The sequence below is a fragment of the Mytilus trossulus genome, chromosome 4 (genome assembly GCF_036588685.1).
Source record: "Mytilus trossulus isolate FHL-02 chromosome 4, PNRI_Mtr1.1.1.hap1, whole genome shotgun sequence".
Classification (NCBI taxonomy): Eukaryota; Metazoa; Mollusca; class Bivalvia; order Mytilida; family Mytilidae; genus Mytilus; species Mytilus trossulus.
The window spans coordinates 3,784,370-3,807,467 of NC_086376.1; the positions used below are offsets into that span (position 1 = coordinate 3,784,370).

Genomic DNA, 23,098 nt, shown 5'->3' on the forward strand with positions numbered 1-23,098 from the left:
ATTTCACGAAATTGTCTTTTTTCTTTTTTCTTTTTTTCTTTTCTAATTTATTAAATTGTCAAAAATTGCCAGAATCGGCCATTCTTTCAATATCCGTTTGGGTAATCAACACATGGAAATTCTTTAGAAAGATAAAAGACATTATGATTGACTAGCTCAAGTACCCATTTTCTTTTGTTAAAAGTCAACACAATTTGTCAAGTCGCTTTTTGTAAATGACACAATTGGTTTTAAATAAAGGCAACAGTAGTATACCGCTGTTCAAAACTCACAAATCCATGGACAAAAAACAAAATCGGGGCAACAAACCAAAACAGAGGGAAACGCACCAAATATAAGAGGAGAACAAGGACACAACACCGAAACGCAACACACACAGAAACGGACCAAGCATCAGACAAAACACCACGAGAATAACAAATATAACATGAAAACTAAATACATGAATTTGGGATAGACAAGTACCGTGCCACGTCTTATCTCAATATCTCAAAAGTAAGAGAAAACACAAACGACTCAACGTTAAAATGCAACACACACAGAAACGAACAATAATATAACAATGGCCATCTTCCTGACTTGGTACATGACACTTTTAAAGGGGAATAAAAGTGGTGGGTTGAACCTGGTTTTGTGGCATGCCAAACCTCGCACTTTAATGGCAAAGTTAAATATAACATTGAAATGACAACATAATATTACAGGACTACAATACAAATAAATAGAACATATTAGACAAAGAAAAACATGATTAATAGATAACAAAAAGCATCAGGTTTAAAATTCAATACGCAAAAAACGCGCCTTGTCCACACAAGACTCACCAGTGACGCCCAGATATAAAAGATCGAAAGTGAAAAGCACTGAAGATCAAAAGTTGAAAATGTTTCGCCAAATACGGCATTGTTTTTATGCCCGGGATAAGAACATTCTTATTATATAGAACAATTCATGCTATTGCAAACAGTAAATTTTATCAAATGAATATGAAAGAGATATACATAAAGAAAATGAAGTATTAACTAATTACAGAAAACTAAACCCGAATACATAATGCTTAGTTTATCACAGAATAGACACACCCGAATCAGTCCAGGCGTCAACGTAATTAAAAAAATGTGACGTCACATACGATGGCGAAAAGGCACAAACGTTATGCCACATTTGAATTTATGAAATTTAGAAACAGCATGACGTCACATATGAAAAATTATCATTCAAAAGTGAGATAGAATTAGGATTGATTTAAGATTGTATTAGAACTAAATACTGATAATTCATTTAAACAAAATGCATATTGCAATACTTATTAATAGCAATTAACTGTAATATATATATATATGTCCAGTTTGTTATGAATCTAACTTCAAACGTAAATAATCGTACAAAATTTAATATCATTAATAAAGAGGCGGTGATTAATTTTTCTATCAGTAACACCTAAATATAAAAAAAGACGTCAACACATTTGACAAAATCCGATGAGAATTACAAATATAACATTAAACAAGTAAACTAAATACATGAATTTCGGATAAACAAGTACAGAAACACGTCTTATAGTAATGCGAATTCACATTCAGCAAAACAGTCACAATCGGGAATAAGTCACGTTTGGTAATTCAAAGATTAGACGACATAATGACAAACCATAATCTACCATGTGGTAAAAATGTCCTTAGCTGGTTTGGTTAAAGAGACATCATATGGATCCGCTAATTCGTGATGGTGTCCATAAAATTTACGGAGTGTCAATTTTAATCTGTCCTCCTCGTAACTTTGTTGGAGCAGTTTCTGCGTAAGGAGCACACTCCTGTATATGAAGTCCGTATAGTGTGAACAAGCACGTGAATAACGTATCAATTATGATATGTAAACACCATACGAAGGGGCAGAGGGTATGTTACTGCTGTGAAATGGGAAATTGATAATTGGGAAGTTGAAATCGTCCCGTTTATCATAGATTTTCGTGTGAAGTCGTCCATATACGTCAATATTGAGGAAAAGATCAAGGTATGAAGCAGTCCTTCTAGTATCAGTAGTATCCCTAATTTCAAGTTCACTGGGATATATGAGATGTAAGTATTGGCTAAAGTATGGGTTGTTCAATGATAAAACATCATCAATATATCGGAAAGTAAAATTAAAGAATTTCGCAAGGTGCTGTTTCTTTTTGTCTTTTAGAAGGTTCTGAATAAATTCTGCTTCATACGAATACAAAAACAAATCAGCCAGCAGGGGTGCACAGTTAGTACCCATTGGAATACCGACTGTCTGTTGAAATATAAGTCCTCCAAACTCAACAAATATATTGTTGATCAAAAAGTCCAGCATTTTAATAATATCATCTTCAGTACATGTTCTAGTTCTTTTAAGTTTGCACATTTGTTTTGCAAATTATTTGCATTAAGCATAGACAGTAAAAAAAATGTTTTCAATCGTTTTCGAACAAAGAATCAGTATAAACGTAGTACGTCTTTATCCATAGTCTTTATTCTATATTTTAAAGGCAGTATTCATATCCCTTGCATCCACTCCGTCGAACTGACATGAACAGAAAATATTATGGAGTCTATAATTATATAAAGAAAGACAACAGAAGTATATCGATGTTCAATAGTCATAAATTGATTAAGCAAATACGAACCCAGGTCTCACACCAAAACGGGAAAAAACTCAAAACTTTTGTATAATAAAATTGATCCTTAATATTAAGGAGTATATGCTTCACTGGTTGGTGTCATCTTCTAACCGGTCTGCAAATAGACTGGACTGATCTTGATTCACCACAAGCGAATCCTCTTTTGTCAATGTAATGTAACTATGAACGACTGTCCTACAAGTGAGATGTTAATAGTTATCAAAGGTACCAGTATTATGATTTAATACGCTCGTTCGTCTTCACAAGACTCATCAGTGGCGTTCAAATCAAAACAGTTCTAAAGACAAACAAGTACAAAGTTGAAGAGCATTGAGGACTTAAAATTCTAAAAAGTTGTACCAAATACGACTACGATAATCTATATATAACTGGGTTAAGAAAATCCTTAGTTTTTCGAAAAAATCAAAGATTTGTTACTGGAAATTTATAAAAATGACCATATAATTGATATTCATGTCAACACCGAAGTGCTGACTACTAAGCTGGTGATACTCTCGGTTTAAGCTAGATATCAAACCAGGTTTCGTTTACATTTTCCAAGTACCAAGTCAGTTGTTTTTCATTTATTCCGTTGGTTCATTTAGGCCAACGTTTGAATTGTCAAGTTTATGGACTCCCTCGTTTTAAATACCGGTACAGCTTTTAATTCGGTATTATTATTAAAAAAAAATCCCGAAAACAGAGCCACATTTACTCTTGCATTTGTTTTATACTTTTCGAAATGAGTACTTTTTTATATCGCAATTACTGTGGAGTTATTGTGATGTATTTTCAAAAGAGATGAGGATTTTTTTTAGATTGTGTATCACATCAATGTGTCATCACAGCATCGCAAGTTAATGTTTCTGTAGCAATCATTCATTTGTGATCTTGTAAATTGCAGAAATATTATAATAAAAGTGACATTGTCTGATTAAAAAGAATAAATAAGAAGCATTATTATACAAAATGCATATGTTGAAGAAAAAAATTGAAGCAATACTTAATAAATTTCATACGCCCAAAATGTTTTCTGGATTTAACTCCATCAGGAACACTCAAAGTCGAATACTCGAAAGCTGGATATATAAAACCGAAAGAATTCAAGAGCCATATAAAAGGACCTATACAGTTTACTGTATATAGGTGATTGTTTACATTTTTATAGACACTATCAATCTGTTAATCTTTCAAGTAGCTGTACAATTACATTTTATGTAGACAATTAATGTGTGTGTTTTGTTGTGTCTGTTTATGTCGGCGCACAATTTATGTTCAAATCTCGAATCACAGAAATACTTTTTATACCCTCGATCGATTCTTAAAATTATCGTTAAGGCTTAGGAAAAGTCAATAGTTGTATTTCTGTTATTGTTTATACATGTTTCCTTGCATTCTTACCATAACTTCTATTAAAAACAACTTTCAGATCATTCAATACGTCTTCAAGGGCATATTTCTTTGGCTCTGCTGTTTATTTGTCAAGTAACTTCGTATATCGCGATGCTGACATTATGACAAAATATGCTAATGTGTTTAACAGATAATTTTGGAATTAATTTGCTGGAACGTGGCCATCTACTGAAATGTACTTTAAGCAAAGTTATTTGTTGTACTGTTCATATCTATCTGCACTAGGGTTCCTGCAGGTTAGGCGTCTGAAAAATTGAATTATTAAGTTGTTATATTCAAATAATTGCTAATAACATCCTTAGAGGATAATATAAAAATGTAAACAAAGACTTAGCTATTCTTTATAAAAAGATATATAGCTCTAGACGTTGGTTATGGTGACATTGAGCATATGAATAAGAAGTTTTTAAGTAATGATTTGACGTTTTATTTTTTATAATATTTCTTTACATTGTACATATAGAAGTCATCCCAGCTTGTCGTAAGACACTTGTAAATCAAACATTCTTGATCGTGCACATTTTATAAAGTCAAGACCGCAACTCAAAATAGGTTTGTCACATTTTGTCTAGCTATTTTATTTTCTACTTTGATTAATCTTCTAGTCTTTAAAGCTCTCCTAGATCTTTCTTTCCTATGGCTACATACATTCTTACTAAGCAGACCTTTTTCCAAGTCCGGAATATGACAGTGTTATCCATTATATAAAAAAGAAGATGTGGTATGAATGCCAATGAGACAACTATCCACAAAAGACCAAAATGACACAAACATTAACAATTATAGGTCATCATTAGTTTGATGTGTTTGAGCTTATCATTTTATCATTTGCTTAGGGTTTTTCCTTTTAGAATTTTCCTCGGAGTTCGGTATTTTACATTTTTCTAGTTGGTGATTGGTAATTCGTTCATCTTTTTAAGGCATCTGTTAATTTACTGTTATCTAGGGCTATTTCAAATTCCTCGCATATTTTTCACAGTCTCTTCCTTTTCATATTGATTATTTGTCTTTTGTTTTCTTTAACATGAAAAACAAATAAAAGGATATAGTTATAGTAATAAAATTAATGGTACCAATTTTCTTGCACCAGATGCGCATTTCGACAATACATGTCTCTTCAGTGATGCTCGCGGCCAAAATATTTGAAATCCAAAGCTTAAATAAAAGATGAAGAGCTATAATCCAAAAGGCGCGAGTGTACGCCATGTTACTACCAATTAACACCAGATTCATTTAGTAATTGTCAGATAAAAAAGTAAGAAGAATACGAAGAAAAACGTTTCTTGGATCATTATAGTTTTGCACATCAACTGCACATTTTACATAAAAACATTGCTTATACAAATAAAGGCACATTTATTTTACTTATCGTCGAGGTGCCCATTTAAAGGCAGATAAAAAGTATAACAAATATATCTTAAAAAAACAATAATGATTTTATGGATTATATAAAAACACGCAACTATATACTATATATTTGTATTACAAACACCCTCTATTCAATATTTATTAGTATCTTTTCCGTAACTATGAATAAAAATAAGAAGATTTGGTAAAAATACCAATGAGACAATTCGCCATCTTAGACTATGTTACATAGAACATACAACAGAACAGCCTTCAACAGTGAGCAAAACCAACACTGCACTGTCAGCTATAAAATACCCCGAAATGACAAATGTACTACAATTCATATGAGCAAACTAGCGGCCTGATTTATGAAAAAAATACATGAATGAAAAACAAATATGATATCCACAACAAATATATGGTGTATGAGAATACAGATCTTTAATTAATTCATATAAAAACGTTTAAACACAGACATGTACATGTAGTCTGATTTTAAATAAGTCCCAGCTATCGTTTGTTACAGAAGTTCAATTTACAAATGATTAATGACAACGATTACTTGTCAGTAGAAACATCGTTATTGTCATCTTAGTTTATTATGTAATGAAAAGATTATATGCGAACATAATTAAAGTATTATTACATTTTATACTGATAGATAGTTTAAGGGAAATGAAATAAAACTGTATTAAAGAACTTATTTGAATCATGTATGTAAGGTGTCAGTTATCATACGATGTCGATCGTATGATGTCCCTCCAAACACTGTGTAATACATTCAGCTATTTCAATTAACCAAACTGACAGGAAATAGATCTTTATTAATTCCCCATCATTTTTAACTCTAAGCTATTAGACATAGACTTTTTTCTATTTAAATGACCTGACAAAAAAAAGCGATCAAATAACTATATTTCCTACATCTTCAATTTATTTTAAAGCAAAGATGCGACGATTAAAAAAAATAATCCTTTTAATAATATTTTTTATCTAAGCACAATTTCATTTCATGTTGACTCGCTTTAAACACGCTCACCCTGTCGATGCGTGTGTTGTTCTTTTTGTAGTTCATGCGTTTTCTCGGGGTGTGTCTGTTTGTAACATTAGTTTCATACCTCTTTTTTTACCTGTATCAGGCCAAACCTGTTCAACTTCGGACTTCAGTTTGTCTATTGAATTTATTTTATTAGAGCTTCGCTGATGAATTTTTTGTAGACGTAACGCGCGTTTGGCGCTCACAATTTAAATACTAGCACTTATGCTCAGTTTATCGATGATAAGTTTATTTGATCTCTGATAAGTTTATTTTATCTATGATTAGTTTATTGTATCCTTGATAAAATTATTTACAACCACTAGGTCGATGCGACTGCTGGTGGATGTTTCTTCCGGATGGATCATCCGCCTAGTAGTCAGCTCGTCTTTTGACATGAAATCTATGATATGGTCGTAATCATAAATTAACTGTTTAAATAAATTTAGATTATTAAAAAAACTAAGGAGTGTGTAACCCAGGAATAGATTACTTTAGATGTATTTGTCAAAATCTTTCGTAATTTTGGGTCATCAGTGCTCTTCAAATGCTTGCTTCCCTCGGTCTATTTAACGTTTTTATCATAAGAGCGCCTTTCGTGAGTCTTTTGTAGACAAATCGTCTTCCGTGATAGCTTTTAAGTCTGAAATCTGTGATGAGACTACAGTTTGCCAACATACACATCAGCAAATATGCTGGACTGGCGGCATTGGGAAAGCCATTCATAATTGACTGAGATTGCCGCCAGCTAATTTTAGTAAGCGTTGTTGTTTATTCTACTAGAACTGCACTTTGATGTCTGAATTACGTAAGACTTATGTTATTAATGTTCCATTGCGTATGATTGGGACAAGTAGCGCATGAGTCCTCCAACCACTAATCAGCTGAAGGACGCCTCCGGGTGCGGGAATTTTTCGTTACATTGAAGACCTGTTGGTGACCTTCTGCTGTTGTTTTTTCTATGGTCGGGTTGTTGTCTCTTTGATACATTCCCCATTTCCATTCTCAATTTTATTAGATCATTTTTTTCAGGAATTGGCATCGTTAACTTTTCAGCTCTATTTAAGATGTCTCAATGTACGAATGTTACTACACTTGTAGTCCCTATTGTTGATTAAAGGCTTCAGTCGTACAAATGTTTCAGACCTAACTTGCTACTTTTGGTAAGTGTTGTCTGATGGTTCAGGAATGTGCAACATTATTCGCTTCTTATAACTTACAATATTATAAATTAATATAACCCTTTATTGATTGTTGTATAACGAACTATCATGTAATGTCGAAATCTTACAGAGTTATTATATATTGTTTTGTCTGGATGAATTTGGCGAGCCCATATTAGTCAATGAATTGCAATGGTATTTACATGTACTTGTATAGTATGATGAATTATCGTCATATTAAATTTGGTTTTTGACAGATTGTTTTGCCAAACTTATACGAATTTGTAAATATATGAAATGATATTGAAAATGAGGGACTCAAATGAATTAAAACACATAAACGCTACAGTTCCAGTTTAAGTATCTATATTCAAGGAAACCTCTCCTCTCTAAAATAGGAAAAAAGATATAAAAAATATTATTATATATAAAACTGAAAAAGTCTATGACTTGCATTATCATACTTTTGTCGACATTCATTCGTTTGTAAAAGTTTATGCAGAAATAAGCGCGATACAAAACCAGGTCCGGCCCACCATTTTTTCATAAAATGTCCTGTACCAAGTCAGGAAAATGGCCATTATTACATTATAGTTCGTTTCTATGTGTTTTACATTTAGGTGTTGTGTCTCTATTGTGTCGTAGTTCTCTTATATTTGATACGTTTCCCTCAGTTTTAGTTTGTTACCCGGAATTTGCTGTTTCGATTTGTGAATTTTTGAACAGCGGTATACTACTGCTGCTTTTATTTATACAAAGGTATAATTATATAACATATAACATTGAAATTGAATTATTATTTCTGTTGATATTTCTACTATGTTGTATAAAGTTTATAAATGCCTCATATCCTACTAAAATCCTATACATACAGGCTAATTATTTTTTGGATATTTGAATTAAAAATGAATAAAATTAATTAAACGAAACACCAACAAAACTTTAATCGTACAGTATTATAGTAATTTACTAATAAAGGAAATCTGGACTTATAATATTAAGATTTTACATTGTATCAAATTCTAGAAACTTAAGCATTTTCCCATGTCGATATGATTGTGAGTCAGTATAGTATACCTTTAACTGTTAACCACAGGGGACTTCTCTCTTTACGTGTTTACAAATTACTACATAATTACACCTTCATCAATCTTTCTCAAATGACCTGTGAATATTACTACATCTTGTTAGCTACAGAAGGTGAAATAATTAGTTGTAAACTCTGACAATTTAAAGGTCAGTTCTTTGATATTGTTTCTCCATCGTCTACATGCTATACGTCTTTACATATACTTTAATTTAGACTACATCATTAACTGTCAAATGCATATTCAGTTGTTCACGTATGACTACATGTATCTTAGTTTTCAGCCATACTTCGTATTACATGTATCATAGGTCGTGAGAAAGAGTATGTATATAAATGACTAAGTGCTTTTAACAAAACGCCTTTGAAGAAAATATTTCTGAATGTTTACACTTATTTGTTTCATTGTCAAGCATTTTCATAGGTCAGTGTTTTATCCAAAATGCCACTTTAATAACACAATAATTCAATTCGATATATTAAGCGCATTTTTTAAAACATCATCTTCGATGTTGGTTTGTTTTACTTTTAACAGTGTGTCGACAATCGATAGTACTTTTCGGCAAATCCATTTTGTTGACAGTTATTAAAGAGAGGCAAAAGATACCAAAGGAAACTCATTTGTTGACAATAAAATTACAATGCGATGTAAAAAACAAAATGCGTTCAAAAACAAAAGGCATCAACGGTATACAAAACACAGCCTACATGTATATGTCAAACTAAAATCATAAAGATGGAAATCTTGACAGCTTATTTTTACTTCTTCTGTTGAAGAATTGTTTCAGTAGGAGAGGTTTCTCAGAAAACGATTTTTAAAAAAGTTAAATTTCTTAAATACTGCTGTGTCTTGATTTTGAGTGTATCTCACCACAGTGTGTCCAGTTTGATCACAAGAATCAAATTGTAATTTGATAAGAATTTTGAATGAGCTGTAATTGGTGGAGAAAACAATTACGATCAAGTGAAAATATCAAACGAATACAAATATATCAGTATAGTAAAGTTTGTGTATATGTAGTTTCTCGTTGATCAGCTTTTCGCCACTTACTGTGTCAATAAGAATATTTGTGTTTCTTTATTATATATTAATTAACTAGTTTTCATATTGATTAAGATTATAATATAATGCAGACTGCTGTACCCCAATTTTTTTTTATTTCTACCTATGATGTCTGTTTGTTTTGTTCACACATCGTTGTCAATATTACGGAATTGTACGCGACTGTCAGACAATTGAGAGGTTTATTTAGCTTTAATACCATGTTTAATCAACCGTTTTCGACAGAAGAACATGTCTGTAACAAGTCAGGCATATGACAATTATTATCCATTTTTTTTATGTTATTGTGCTTTTGATTTTGCCATTTGATTTAGGACTTTTCGTTTGAATTTTCCACTGCGGTCGGTACTTTTGTGAATTCACTTTTAACTGTATAGTTTAAGATTGGTCCGATGATTATTCCTCCTAAATTTTAAAGTAAAAAAAAAGAAGAATGAAATAGAAAAAAGTGTACATTTCTATTTTTAGATTCTGATAAAAGGCAACGTGAACTAACGATAGCAGAGCTAAGTGTATAATCACATAATGCCTATAATTATATAATAAAAATGTCACACTTTTTTGTTGCGTAACTTTAACATAATGAAATAAACGATCATGAGGTTTCTCACGCTTTCGTAATATAAATGAGTTACTAATGAGTGTTCTTCAGGTAATGCCTTTGAGATAATTCCAGACATTCCAGGGTAGATATTTAATTTGTATGACTTTGTATTATAAATGAATATTCAATGGTTTCGTATTTGTGATGGGTGTAAATTGGCCCTGATGCAGAATCGGTGTCGTCATCAACCAGATGATTTATAAGAATAATTAAAAGATTTGTGTGATATACATGTACGACAAAGAAACGACAAAATAACCAACTGATGTACATTTACGTCAATAAGATGACTAAATAACAAAACGACATTGAGAGGGCAAAAAACAGACTTCAAAGTAGACCTTTACACATGAAATTCTTTAAATATATACCAAATCAGGGCTTTGACTCTGAATTAATAGTTCAGTGAAGATACAAAGTGGTCATTGGGGGATTCGAAATTTTGACAGTTACTTACATAGGTTAAAATCATATGGTACGGCTTGTTCTTACTCGGAGGCTTGGTAAATTTAAAAATATGTACTCTTAACGCGAAAAAAAGTCCAACATTTTAATAAGACGTAAAAATGGATATGATCACAGCGCAATTTTTAGTGGCGCCATCACGAATAATTTACTGACAACGTTCTAATTAGCTCGTGTTCCTAGAAAAAAAACTTTTTAAATCTATGTCCAACTGCGTGTTTGACGCGTGCACAACACTCAACTGTTTTCAGCAAGTAATTTCTGGTTTATGCAGGTTCTTTCTCTTCAAAATTGTTTCTAAACACGAGTGATATATTGCATCTTGTGTATATGTAACTGAAGATGTTTATTATGTCTATTATTATTTTATCACTGCATGTAGAGCTTAATGATATATGTTCTACATGTATGTATGTACCTACTTGTATAAAATTAAAAATTACGATGGAAAATAACGTTCGTTTACAAAATTTTGTTAAGTCCTATCTTTATTGATAGTGCAGCAGTTTCTTTTTTTTTCAGTTTTTAGTAACATTTGAATATTTTTTAAGTATTGTAAAAGTGACATTTTTGCCTATTATTGAAGTATTTGAAAATCAATAAATATTGCTATAGTTTCCTCAACGGTCTTGTATGATTTTTGTTTCGACATCAGATCTTTGGTATCTCTGAATAATTAACAATTTCAAAGAAGAATCCATGTGTCCGTATCAAAGATATCTAAGATATGTGTAAAAGGCCAAAATCCAACTATGGAAACTCCTTGTACAAAATGTTTCTATTTTTTATGTATTTGTTTTTAGAGAAATGCTCATCGGCGGCATAATAACCATTTAGACTGGAGTGGGTGGACGGAATGGTCGTCATGTACGGCTCAATGTGGAACTGGTGCCACGTACAGAGAAAGACACTGCATAGACCGACGAATGAGGTAGGTCAGATTTCATTAATTTTTCTTATGATTCAAATCCAATGCTTATAACCTAAATCTACAAAGCATAAAAGAAAATTTGAAAAGTACAAATGTCCATCTGAATAATTCATTCAATATTATTATAATTTTAAGACATCATTAAATATACTACAAAAGCCAGTCGATATAGCAAGGATATTAAAAGCAGCGATATTTAAACTATTTGACAGTTATATTACAGTGACAATAACACTTCCATTTGATGGATCAACCGACTGCTCGACCTTATGTAGAAGTAATAAACTTAAGAATAAATGTAGCTTTTGTGGGTTTAAGGTGATGATAGATCAATCTCACTTTATGAATACTAAAGGCTACATGCATGTGAAACCAAAAATTAAGAGCGCATGAATGAATATGGTATTATGTTCATTTTCAAAATGCAATATTATAAGCAGACAAAATATTTTTCATGTTTGAAGGGACTGGGTGAACACATTTAGTCAAATCATAAAAGAGGGTCGACAGATACCAGAGGTACAGTTAAACTCATAGATTGAACATAAATTGACAACGTCATGGCTAAAAATAATTAAAAAAACACAGAAAAATAATAGTGCAGAACCCACAACATAGGAAACTAAATACTAAGCAACACGAACCCAAACCAAAAACTGGGAGTGATCTCAGGTGCTCCGGAAAGGAAAGCAGATCCTGCTCCATATGTGTCACTCGTCGTGTTGTTTATTTCATTACAAACCCGGTAAAAAGTCTAAACTCGGTAGGTCAAATTCGTGAAAAAGAAAGGTATTGTAGTAACTACATAAGGAACATATCCGATATCATCTGTGAAACGGTTATTCCATAACGATCAACCAACTCCTGATGGCGTTCGTAAAATTTACAGAGGGATCTTTCAACTGCACCATTTGGAAGTCGTGGTTTAATGGATTTTGTGAGCAGCAATCCGCTATCAAGGAAATCATAATAGGAAATACAAACCCGGGAATATTGTATCAATTGGGAGATATGTACTCCCTATGCATGCGCTGCTGGAATGTTGTTACATAGAAAAGGACAGTTCACAATTGGGAAGCTGAAATCATCTCTTTTGTCGTAATATTTTGTTTTCAACCGACCCTCATTGTCAATTTCTAGATGTAAGTCAAGATATGAGGCAGTCGTAACTGTTTCTGTAGTATCCTTTATCGCTAGTTCGATAGGATAGATTCGTTTAATATAGTCACCAAGTTTTGTATTATTTAGGGAGAGAACATTATCTATATAACGGAAAGTAAAGTTAAAGGATATTGCTTACTTCTTATCTTTCTTCAAAAGTTCCTGTATGAAGTCAGCCTCATAATAATACAGAAATATACTCTGTTCTGTTTGGAGTAATCTCAATCTGTCTTATACTAATGACTTATGCCCTTAGACTGTTTTTGCGATTAATCGGACTATGCAGAAGAAGTTTGTATTTGTAGTTTTAGTCGGTTCGATTTGATAATTTGTTAGTAATATGTCGCGTTTTTAAATCGCTGTCTACGAAAACATTATGGCAATATGTTCCCGGCCTGTGTTTTTATCCGTCCCATTGTCCGTCTGTTAAGTATCAGATTAAATATTTTGGTTTGTTGAATTTTAACAATGATGGGGAGGTTCTATCACAATTAGATTTTGAACACTGCTAAAGGTATATTCGATATTATGGTTCTGACTTATATTAGCGTCTCACTGGACATAGAACTGTGATACTTAGAGTGGGAGATGGTTTCCTTTGGGCTTATATTCTTATTTTGAAACCACCTCTTACAAATGGGTATATTTTGTAACGTGTATTGTCAATTGTCTGTTAGTCATTGAATATTTCATTTTATAAACAGAATGCAAATTAATATCAAATATAATTACATTGTATTGTGAATAATGATACAATGTAAACAAGATTTTTAGTGCAGTTTGTTTCTATAGTGATTCTTTGTTTATTTACTTTCAATTGTGTTTGTTATGTCTGGTGTATTTGTATTCCGATTCGATTTGATAGTTGAGCAAGCACTATTCTCTAAAGATATATTAGTTGTTTAAATGCACATCTGTTACAGTAAGGTTCCTACTTAGTTTGTTCTTAAGCGATTCGTGTCTATTTTGTCTTTTAACGTGTTGTTTTTTGTGCTGTTTATCTTTTAATGACTGTGATATTTTTTCTGACGATTATCGTTTTTTCTATCTAAGTTCCTGAAAATTCAACGTTTGCCGTTCAAATTTTTACAATAGTTCAAGATGATATTTTGTGGGTAGACAAGAGATTTATTTTCAACAAAACAATGAAGGTGCTTTATCAATTTAAATTGAAACGGGTTTCAACCAAAATTACACGGCTTGTGTCTCAAGGTGCTACAATGGTTGACCATCTTTTAGCAATACCGTTATCCTGTTAGTTTTTTTTTTATGTGATGAGTGTTTGTCCAATCCAATTTTTTACATTCTATTCTTGGTTTTTGATTACTCTCTTGCGATCATTTTTTTCATTTTTGTTTTTTTAATGTTATGACGCACTATTGTTTTGAACCTTTTGTTTTCTTTGTATGTAATCAGACTTTATTTTGTTTATGCACGTACATTTGTGGTGCATAATTTGGAACTTTCACAATTGGCAAATATTTCATGCATTTTCACGATCTTATCAATAAAAAGTTAATTTAAGAGAGTGTTGATCAAAGTGGGAATTTCCTTCTATTAATATATTACGAGAATGTCAAGCTTTCTCCGCCTTTGGTTTAATTTTAATATGCATAAAATATAAGTAACATCATATATACGTTCGATACAATTCATTTAACCTGAATGTATAACAAAAAATAAACGATCCAGGTCCTCATACAGGGCTTACCTCAATTGTAATCTATATTCATGTTGCCAAATAATAAAGCTTTTGTTTGAAACACTTGGACAGAAACTACTACGCCTAATGTAAAAACTGTAGCCTTTGTTTTTAAAATAGCAACAGTAACTTTATTACATAATGTTTTAAGGGGGAATATGACAAAGCCAATTGTACGAGTTATTGATTATTTACATACGGTGTTATTTTAAAACGTTTGCACCTGCAAATAAAACATGTAGAATCATTAAATGATTGAAAATTAATGATTTAAAGCTCTAGAAAATACGCAGAACAATCTCATTACTGATGTGTTACGTAACAACTATATCAAGCATTTTGTTTTCTAATTAGCAAAAAGAGACAAAGAGCAGAGCTTCCGTTCTCATATCACAACGAATTTTACAGATGTGTATTGATAACTTTTCCATCTTAATCACTTAATGAATACATTCCTAACTAAACGAAGTTTTCGTAATTTTAACCCACCTCATCGGTTTTATTGCGTATTAAAGAGAAAATAACTAGAAATCTTAATAACGAAATGTCAGTTGTTCAAGGAGAAAAACAGACATAGTAAGAATAACTTTTTGTACTAGTTCTTACTGCTATACGAATCATTGAATTTTGATTTGTATAAACATCCATAGGACAATCGTCAATAGTCAAGCTCGAATTGTAAACTTTTTTCAACGTAGTTTTAACCCTTATCACACATCTTTTAAGTTAATAATTTGTAAAGTAAAAACTATCGTTTTAATTATAAATAAATAGGACATTATTGCAATGCATGTGCTTTTGAGAAACCAAGTTACATAATAATGTCTTCCTTCTTGTGTGTAGTGAACTAGTTTGCCAGCCAGATTCAATTTTTACTGTACATAGTTGTTAAGATGTATAAGTGGCCGTTCATGGTAACATCGCGCTATTTCAATGGCATACATATTGCTTCAAAAAGTAAAATATCAAAAATACCGGACTCCGAGGAAAACTAAAAACAGAAAGTTCGTAATCAAATGGCAAAACAAAAAGCACAAACACATCACACGAATGGATAACAAATGTCATATTACTGACTCGGCACAGTCCTTCAAAGAAATAAAATTTACATGAAACATGTATTTGAGTAGTAAAATACCAAGTTCATACAGTAACGGTTATGTCTCAAACATTAACCACCACAAAAAGAGTGCTCTTAAGTGTTTAAGTTTTTAAATATTGAATCATATTTAGCTCACATGACCCGTAAGGCTAATATGAGTTACTTTGATTTCGTAGTTCGTCGTCGATTGTACGTCTTAGTTCGCCATGTGTTTAATTTTACAAACATTTTCTCTTAAACTATTGAACCAAATAAAATCAAACTTGTCCATAATCATTCGTGTAGTATGAAGCTTTTAAACTGTACCCGGTGAGTCAGCCTGAAACCCAACATAGTCCTTAAGACTAAAAATTGAACAAGGTAGCTGTGATTGTCAATCGACTCCTTTATGAACTCAGCAATTGTAGGAGGTGTCTTTGAATAACGATTGTTACTAAAAATAATATTTGTATTTGACTAATTGTTTAGACAACTTGAGTAATTAAACAGGGTATTGCAAATATTTCGTGACACCTTTTAAAATTTAAGCAGTCCTTCAAACAACTTTAGTTTAGCTATCTACTGTCTCTAGTTAAATTCCTATCGATTATGATTTTTTCAGTTCTTCAAAACATTTGTAATTTTACTGTATCAGGTAGGCATTTCGACAATTATTGCCTCTTGGGGGATGACTGTAAAAACTTGATATTAACGTTGAAAAGCTATTATTACCAAACAGAAACATTAGTATGTCCTAGTAGTTAAAACAAGACAAAAAATCAAACCGAGGAAGCCATATTCCTTCAACTCAATAAATTCTTGAGTCTTGTTTCAAGAAATATCACTGTACTCTAATGCTTATACCATAGTCCTTGCCTACTGCACTGCATAGTCATCATATCCACAGTGACTAAAAACTAAACGAGCACAGATATTGACCCAACGGTATAAATAACATTGCACGATGCCCAATTGACTGCAACATATACACTTTTCAATCGCCGCCTCGGTGATTTTCGATCTAGAATATTTCAAAAACACGAGTGGAGAAGAATGTGTCAAAAGTACACGGATGCCCCACTCGCACTATCATTTTTCATGTTCAATGGACCGTGAAATTGGGTAAATAATCTAATTTGACATTAAAATTAGAAAGATCATACCATAGGAAACAAGTGTACAAAATTTCAAGTTGATTGGACTTCAACTTTATCAAAAACTACCTTGACCAAAAACTTTTACCTGAAGCGGGACGAGCGGACGGACGGACGAACAGACAGACGAACGAACAGGCGGACGGACGAACAGACGGACGGACGGACGAGCAAACAGACGGACGCACAGACCAGAAAACATTTTGCCCTTCTACTATCGTAGGTAAGGCATAAAAAGAACAACGGAGAAATGGTATTCTGACAAAATGTCTGTCAAAGTTATGTAAACATTCAAACTAAATTGCAGGGTTAATAACGAAGGAAAACTTGGCATTGCATATGGTGATGCTATGTGGAAAATAAAAAAAATAGGTAAGACAAATTCTCCAGAACAGAAATGTATTGAAAAAATATGTAAGCTATTAAAAGTATTCTTATTTTTTCGTTTTATCTCAAAAAGTGATAAGTCATTAATTACAGCTAAATAGAATAGACAAAATAAACTGCATCTTTTCTGTGTAGTGTAATGTCACTAAATTGTAGAACTCAAACTAACACGATTGATCTAAGTGTTAACACCTGTACTGTATTTTACCCAAAATAAATGCAAATAAAAAAATACCTAAATCACATATTTTCATAATGAATTAGAATGAAAAGTGCAAATGTATATGTATATGTAGGTTATGTTGTTGTCATAATTCTTATTGGATACTTAGCCAGTTGTAAACGTAATTACGAAGATATGATTTCATTTGGATAATTTTTTTTATTTATAACTGAAAGCCAATGAGACAGCAATCATACAAAACAATTAGATCAAATATAACGGGGACATATGAAAGGCAGCGGTAGTTATTATTTTCCATTGATCTCCTTTTCCCCTTGAATCTAAAAAAAATATGTAGATAGGGGATAATGGCAATTCATTTAAGCAGGCTACACATTTACTAAATTTTATCATCAGTGCAATGACAGCATTCGTAAATACAAATCAATGTGCAGACATCTTATATGTTCGGGTATTTCACATACTGTTATCATGTCATTGAAAATGGTATTTTTGGAATTACACTAGTATACAATTGGACTCACTCATAGGTTCTTTGCACCGGAAATAAATAAATCTAAAACCATTGGTTGACATGATAAGGTTATGTTCTCGTATATTTTATACTAGTAAACCTTTTACGTGCATGGCAGATAGTGATTTATTTTCATATGATGAAGACATCCAATCAGTCTAATTGAGGTTTTGACCTGGCATGTAGGTAACTGCTGGTAATCCTTTGAAACGTCGCACGATACTGGTGTTACTTTGGTGAAATCGCGGACAAGACGTAATCATGTCATTAATTTATATACATTGAATTTTATATACTAAAGTGTTATATATCATGTTAGAGTTTTTTAATTCTTCTTTCCGAATATCGCAATTTTGTATATGTTCCAGGCTGTTTTTATTATGTAAAAAACAATAAAACCCTCATTTTTTTAAATTATTCACATGTCCCGCGTTACACTTAAAGTTTTGTGAAATTCTGAATATTGCAAAAAGCACACCAAAAAATTCGCCAAACGATATAAAAATTTGTTCCGAACAAGCTCGTCATAATGGGTCAATGACGTTATGCCCGTTTTTTTCTACGGACAGACGGATTTACGAAAAAAAGGGATCAAGCTGATACAAATTATGTGTCCCATGCACGAAAAGTTGATGTCATTTCTGTAATTTATGGTGAAAAAAGTGAATACAAAAGCAATCGCCATGTCGTAAGTAAATAATTTTTATAAGAGCATTTTGTACAAAGGTCTCGCTTTCCCCTGATGCAATAATAAAGGATTGAGAATTGGTTTTTCTTAAAAATCCAGTTGAATAGCAATGTCCGACATTTTGTCCCCTTCAAAACAAATTGACGTATGGTTACGTTTTTCCGATTTTTCATGATATTTAATTAAGGCAGTGCTATTCGCTAAATAAAAAAAAACCATAAGGGATAAAAGTACAAAAAAATATCTCTATTTTGATATAAAATTATCATAGATCTAATCTAAAATATCGGATATCAGATCAAATAAAAATGTCCGACACAATGTCCCCACATACGATTTTGACGTTTTGTAACAAAATGTATAGAACGTTACGTGTAAATTGTTATGAAAATTAGCCGGGGAAAAAAATGAAAAAGATAAAGCACTCAGACACTTACACAACTTAAAAAGGGTGACAACACATGGTATTTTGGACTTATTTTAAATCATTTATCGGGAAAGTTAGAATCGGCTACCGGTTACAATAAAACAAATAGTTATGACTACAGAAATTCAAAAGGAAATAAAGGTATATTTTTTTTCTGTAGGGAAAACAAAAAATAATAAAAACATGGAATACAAAATTAAATTAAAATATTTTCTTTCAGAAAAAACAAAAAAAGCCGAAATAGAGAAGAAAACAGCTGTTGTTCCCGCTGATTCCCTAGTATATATTTGTGCTGAACTCAATGGCACTGCCATTCTATCTTTACCGGAGTCAATCCACCTCGATATTCTAGAGTGTATCAATGAGCGTGTTGCCGTGCATAGTGAATAAAAAGAAATTAATGGCTTTTATGATTAAAATGTAATTTATCAAATGGTCTCAATTTTATTTAAAGTTTAATTTATATTATCTAAGAAAAACAGGGATCTTAACTTTTAACATATTTCGTTTATAAAATCTGTTAAAATTGAAGTCAACTGAATAACGTGCAATCTAACTTGATTTTTTTTTATTTGAGTAACGTCTTTAGCGTGTAACGTTAGGTAACACCAGTATCGTGCGACGTTTCTTTGTTATTGGATGTGTATCATTGTCATTTGCTTATTCTACCATCGGACTCGGCCTTTTTTAAATTAAATTTTTCTCTGCATATTGGTGTGTTTTTGTTTATTTCACATTGGTTGTATGACGTATAGGGAGCGTTGAGATAACACAAAACATATTAACCTCGCTGCATGTTTGAGCCTGACCCACGTCAGGAACCTCTGACCTGATGTATTGCATGTTTTATATGAGGCCTAGGCGCCTCCAGTGTTGAAGACCCATCGGTGGCCTTGTGCTATTTTCTGCTCTTTTGTATGTTTTTTGTCTCCTTGACACATTCCGTGTTTTTATTCTCAATTTTATTTTCTTCCATTCCTCTGTCCATATCAGCAATTTATCAAAGCTCGTCACGAAACTGAGACATTTTCAGAGATTTTCAGAGCGCATTATGGATATTTACACAACTGTAATTTGTGTTTCCGCAGATTTGATATCATAACTTATTTTTTTTAATTGACACTGAAAGCCATCAGCAACAGGTGACAATGGACTTGACTTCAGACATGCTTATAAACGTTATTGGCGTATTAAATTTTAAACCTGATGCCTTTTGTAAGTTATTATTCATGTGTTTCTTTGCGATTGTCTAATATGTTCTCCTATTTATTTGTATTGTAGTCCTGTAATATTATGTTGTCATTTTAATTTTATATTTAACATTGCCTTTAAAGTGCGAGGTTTTGCACGCCAACAAACCAGGTTGAACACACCATTTTTTCTTTAAAAATGTCCTGTACCAAATTACAGGAATATGGCCATTGTTATACTATAGTTCGTTTCTGTGTGTTTTACGTTTTAACGTTGTGTTTCCGTTTTTTTGTTTTTTTTTGTCTTATATTTCCGTGTGAATTTGCATTACTTTAGGACGTGTCACGGTACTTTTCTATCCCAAATTCATGTATTTGGTTTTGATGTTATATTTGTTATTCTCATCGGATGTTTTCTAATGCTTAGTCCGTTTCTGAGTGTGTTACATTTTAATGGTGTGTGGTTGTTCTCCTCTTATATTTAATGCGTTTCCCTCAGTTTTAGTTTGTTACCCCGATTTTGTTTTTTGTCCATGGATTTACGAGTTTTGAACAGCGGTATACTAGTATTGCCTTTATTGAGATGAATACGTTGTGTTACTACTACATAACTTACATTCACTTGTTTAATCTCGATCGGAGGCAGATCAAATATTATAGTGAAATTTTAAAGTGTGGTAAAGGATTACAAAGAAAGAAAAAGGAATCCACTCAATTATGGAATTGTTATAGATACAAAAAGACGGAAATCTTACTCATTTGAGTATAATTCAGCCTTTCCCTGAATTTAGTCTTCCATTTGATTATTATGCACTGAACCTGATTATTCATGATTTTGTTTCTTCGTATTTGGCAAGGTTTTGTCCACCTATCTTTGATTTTGTCATCATCCGTTTTAATTTTATCAAAATCCAAGAACTATTTTAATTTGGGAATGGTATTTTTTAATAAAAAAAAATAAAAGTAGATTCGAGATATGTGTCAATCTGACAGCAATTAAATTTAAAATGATAAACGTTATGATTACGTCACCTACATGCAGATGTCAAAATACATATAACACATTGAGCTTCGTCATTTACGATTATGTTTCGATTTTAATCAAAATGTTTGAATGAAGAGTGATCTAAAGTTACATGTATGATAATTTGGCAGATTGCGTGTTCTGTCATTATGCAAAGGGGGAATTAAAGGTCAATGTTGTATTGTTAGAATAGTCAAAGAGTGAATCAATTATCCTGAATCCGTGTTGTAACAAAAAGGCGGATGTTTCTAAGGGGACTTCAAAACTCGTTTGACAGCAATAAAGAAACTGACACCAACATTGCAAAAAATGTTAAACGACGAAAAGACTAGTATTCAAAATACTATATAGAAAATTTCCAAGTAGCTGTTTTTTCGGCCATTTCTTCTCTGTCCGCGGACTTGTTGTATTGATAAACATTTCTTAATTAACTATTTTTTTCATAAAATGTCCTGTACCAAGTCAAGAATATGGCCATTGTTATATTATAGTAAGTTTCTTTGTGCGTTACATTTTAATGATTTGTTTCTGTTGTTTCGTAGTTCTCTGATATTTGATGCGTTTACCCCTGTTTAAGTTTGTAGAACGGATTTGTTTTTTTCTCAATGGATTTTTGAATTTCGAACAGCGGTGATACTACTGTTGCCTTAATTAAAATTAATATCAGATATTTTTCCATTTAACATTTATGTTAAAATCATATAAACAGACAACATTTATTATGGTTTAACCAAATGATGATCATTACATGAGATCGAGGGAGAGATAATATTTTCATCATATTTCATTCGTCTAAATAGTATTTCAAATAATTCGACAATAAAGGAACTGTTTATTTCTTGCGATCTTTTTAATGCAAATTCCATGTCAATTGATTAGAAATATTTCAATGGGACACAAATACCTGAAAAATACAATGGATTTTGAAAAATCAGTCATAAATTATATATAAATTTCAATTTTAAATTTCAGGGCCTATTCCAATAAATGTCACGGAAAGAGACATCAGTTTAAGATATGTAATACTCAGGTGAGTACTGCTATGTGTATTTGTATAGACAATTATGTATTTTATTGTCAATTATTATGATTAATATGCAGATGCACCATTAGATGCACTATCTTGACTGTAGTATTGAGTCTGAAATATGACAACTAGCTGATTACCATCAATATAAATGTTCAAAGTATTAAGGAAAGATTAGAAATTAATAGTATTTAAGTCTAGGAGGTGAACAAATATTACACTATTAGTTAAACTAATACTATAAACAGACGATAAAAATATCTAAAGATATAGTTTGAAGATAGATAAAATAATAAAGAGATGAAAGCCAAAATCTGTAGGAAAACAGGATAGAGGAAAGAACAAATACTTGTCTTGTATATTATCTTCTCTACGTGTATAGTCACGAGGAACAACATGCAGTTTGAACATTTTAACATTAGTAATATTAGAGTAAGGATGATTTTTAAGCAAAAGCAAATGTACATTATTTCGTTCTGTTTCCATATCACAAAATAATAGATATTGTCATAATAACTTGTTCTTTTCCTCGAAAGTGACCTATAAGGTTTTAGTTATCAGTTATCACCGGGTTTTTACTAACATGAGCAACACAGTGGACGCAACGTGTGGAGCAGAATTTTTTTACCCTTTCGGAGAACATGAGGTTACCACCGGTCTTCAACGGTGTTCGTGTTTCTCAGTCTTCATAATTTACTATGTTGTGTATACTGTTGTTTGTCTTTTTATTATTTTTCGGTTTTTTGCCATGGCATTTTCAGTTCGTTTTCAACTTGTGAACTTGATTATCCTTTTTGCCTCTCTTT

The 23,098-nt window shown here is 31.9% G+C and overlaps 1 protein-coding gene across 2 annotated transcripts in view; it reads left to right on the top strand.

Annotated features, from left to right (window-relative positions):
* Positions 1–23,098, top strand: part of LOC134714509 (thrombospondin type-1 domain-containing protein 4-like) — a 53,077-nt gene that overhangs the window by 14,457 nt on the left and 15,522 nt on the right. For both annotated transcript variants that reach the window (XM_063575807.1, XM_063575808.1), the window contains exons 3-4: positions 11,626–11,753; positions 22,238–22,295. In XM_063575807.1, coding sequence (XP_063431877.1) covers positions 11,626–11,753; positions 22,238–22,295 — 186 coding nt within the window. The remainder of the gene's footprint in view (positions 1–11,625; positions 11,754–22,237; positions 22,296–23,098) is intronic.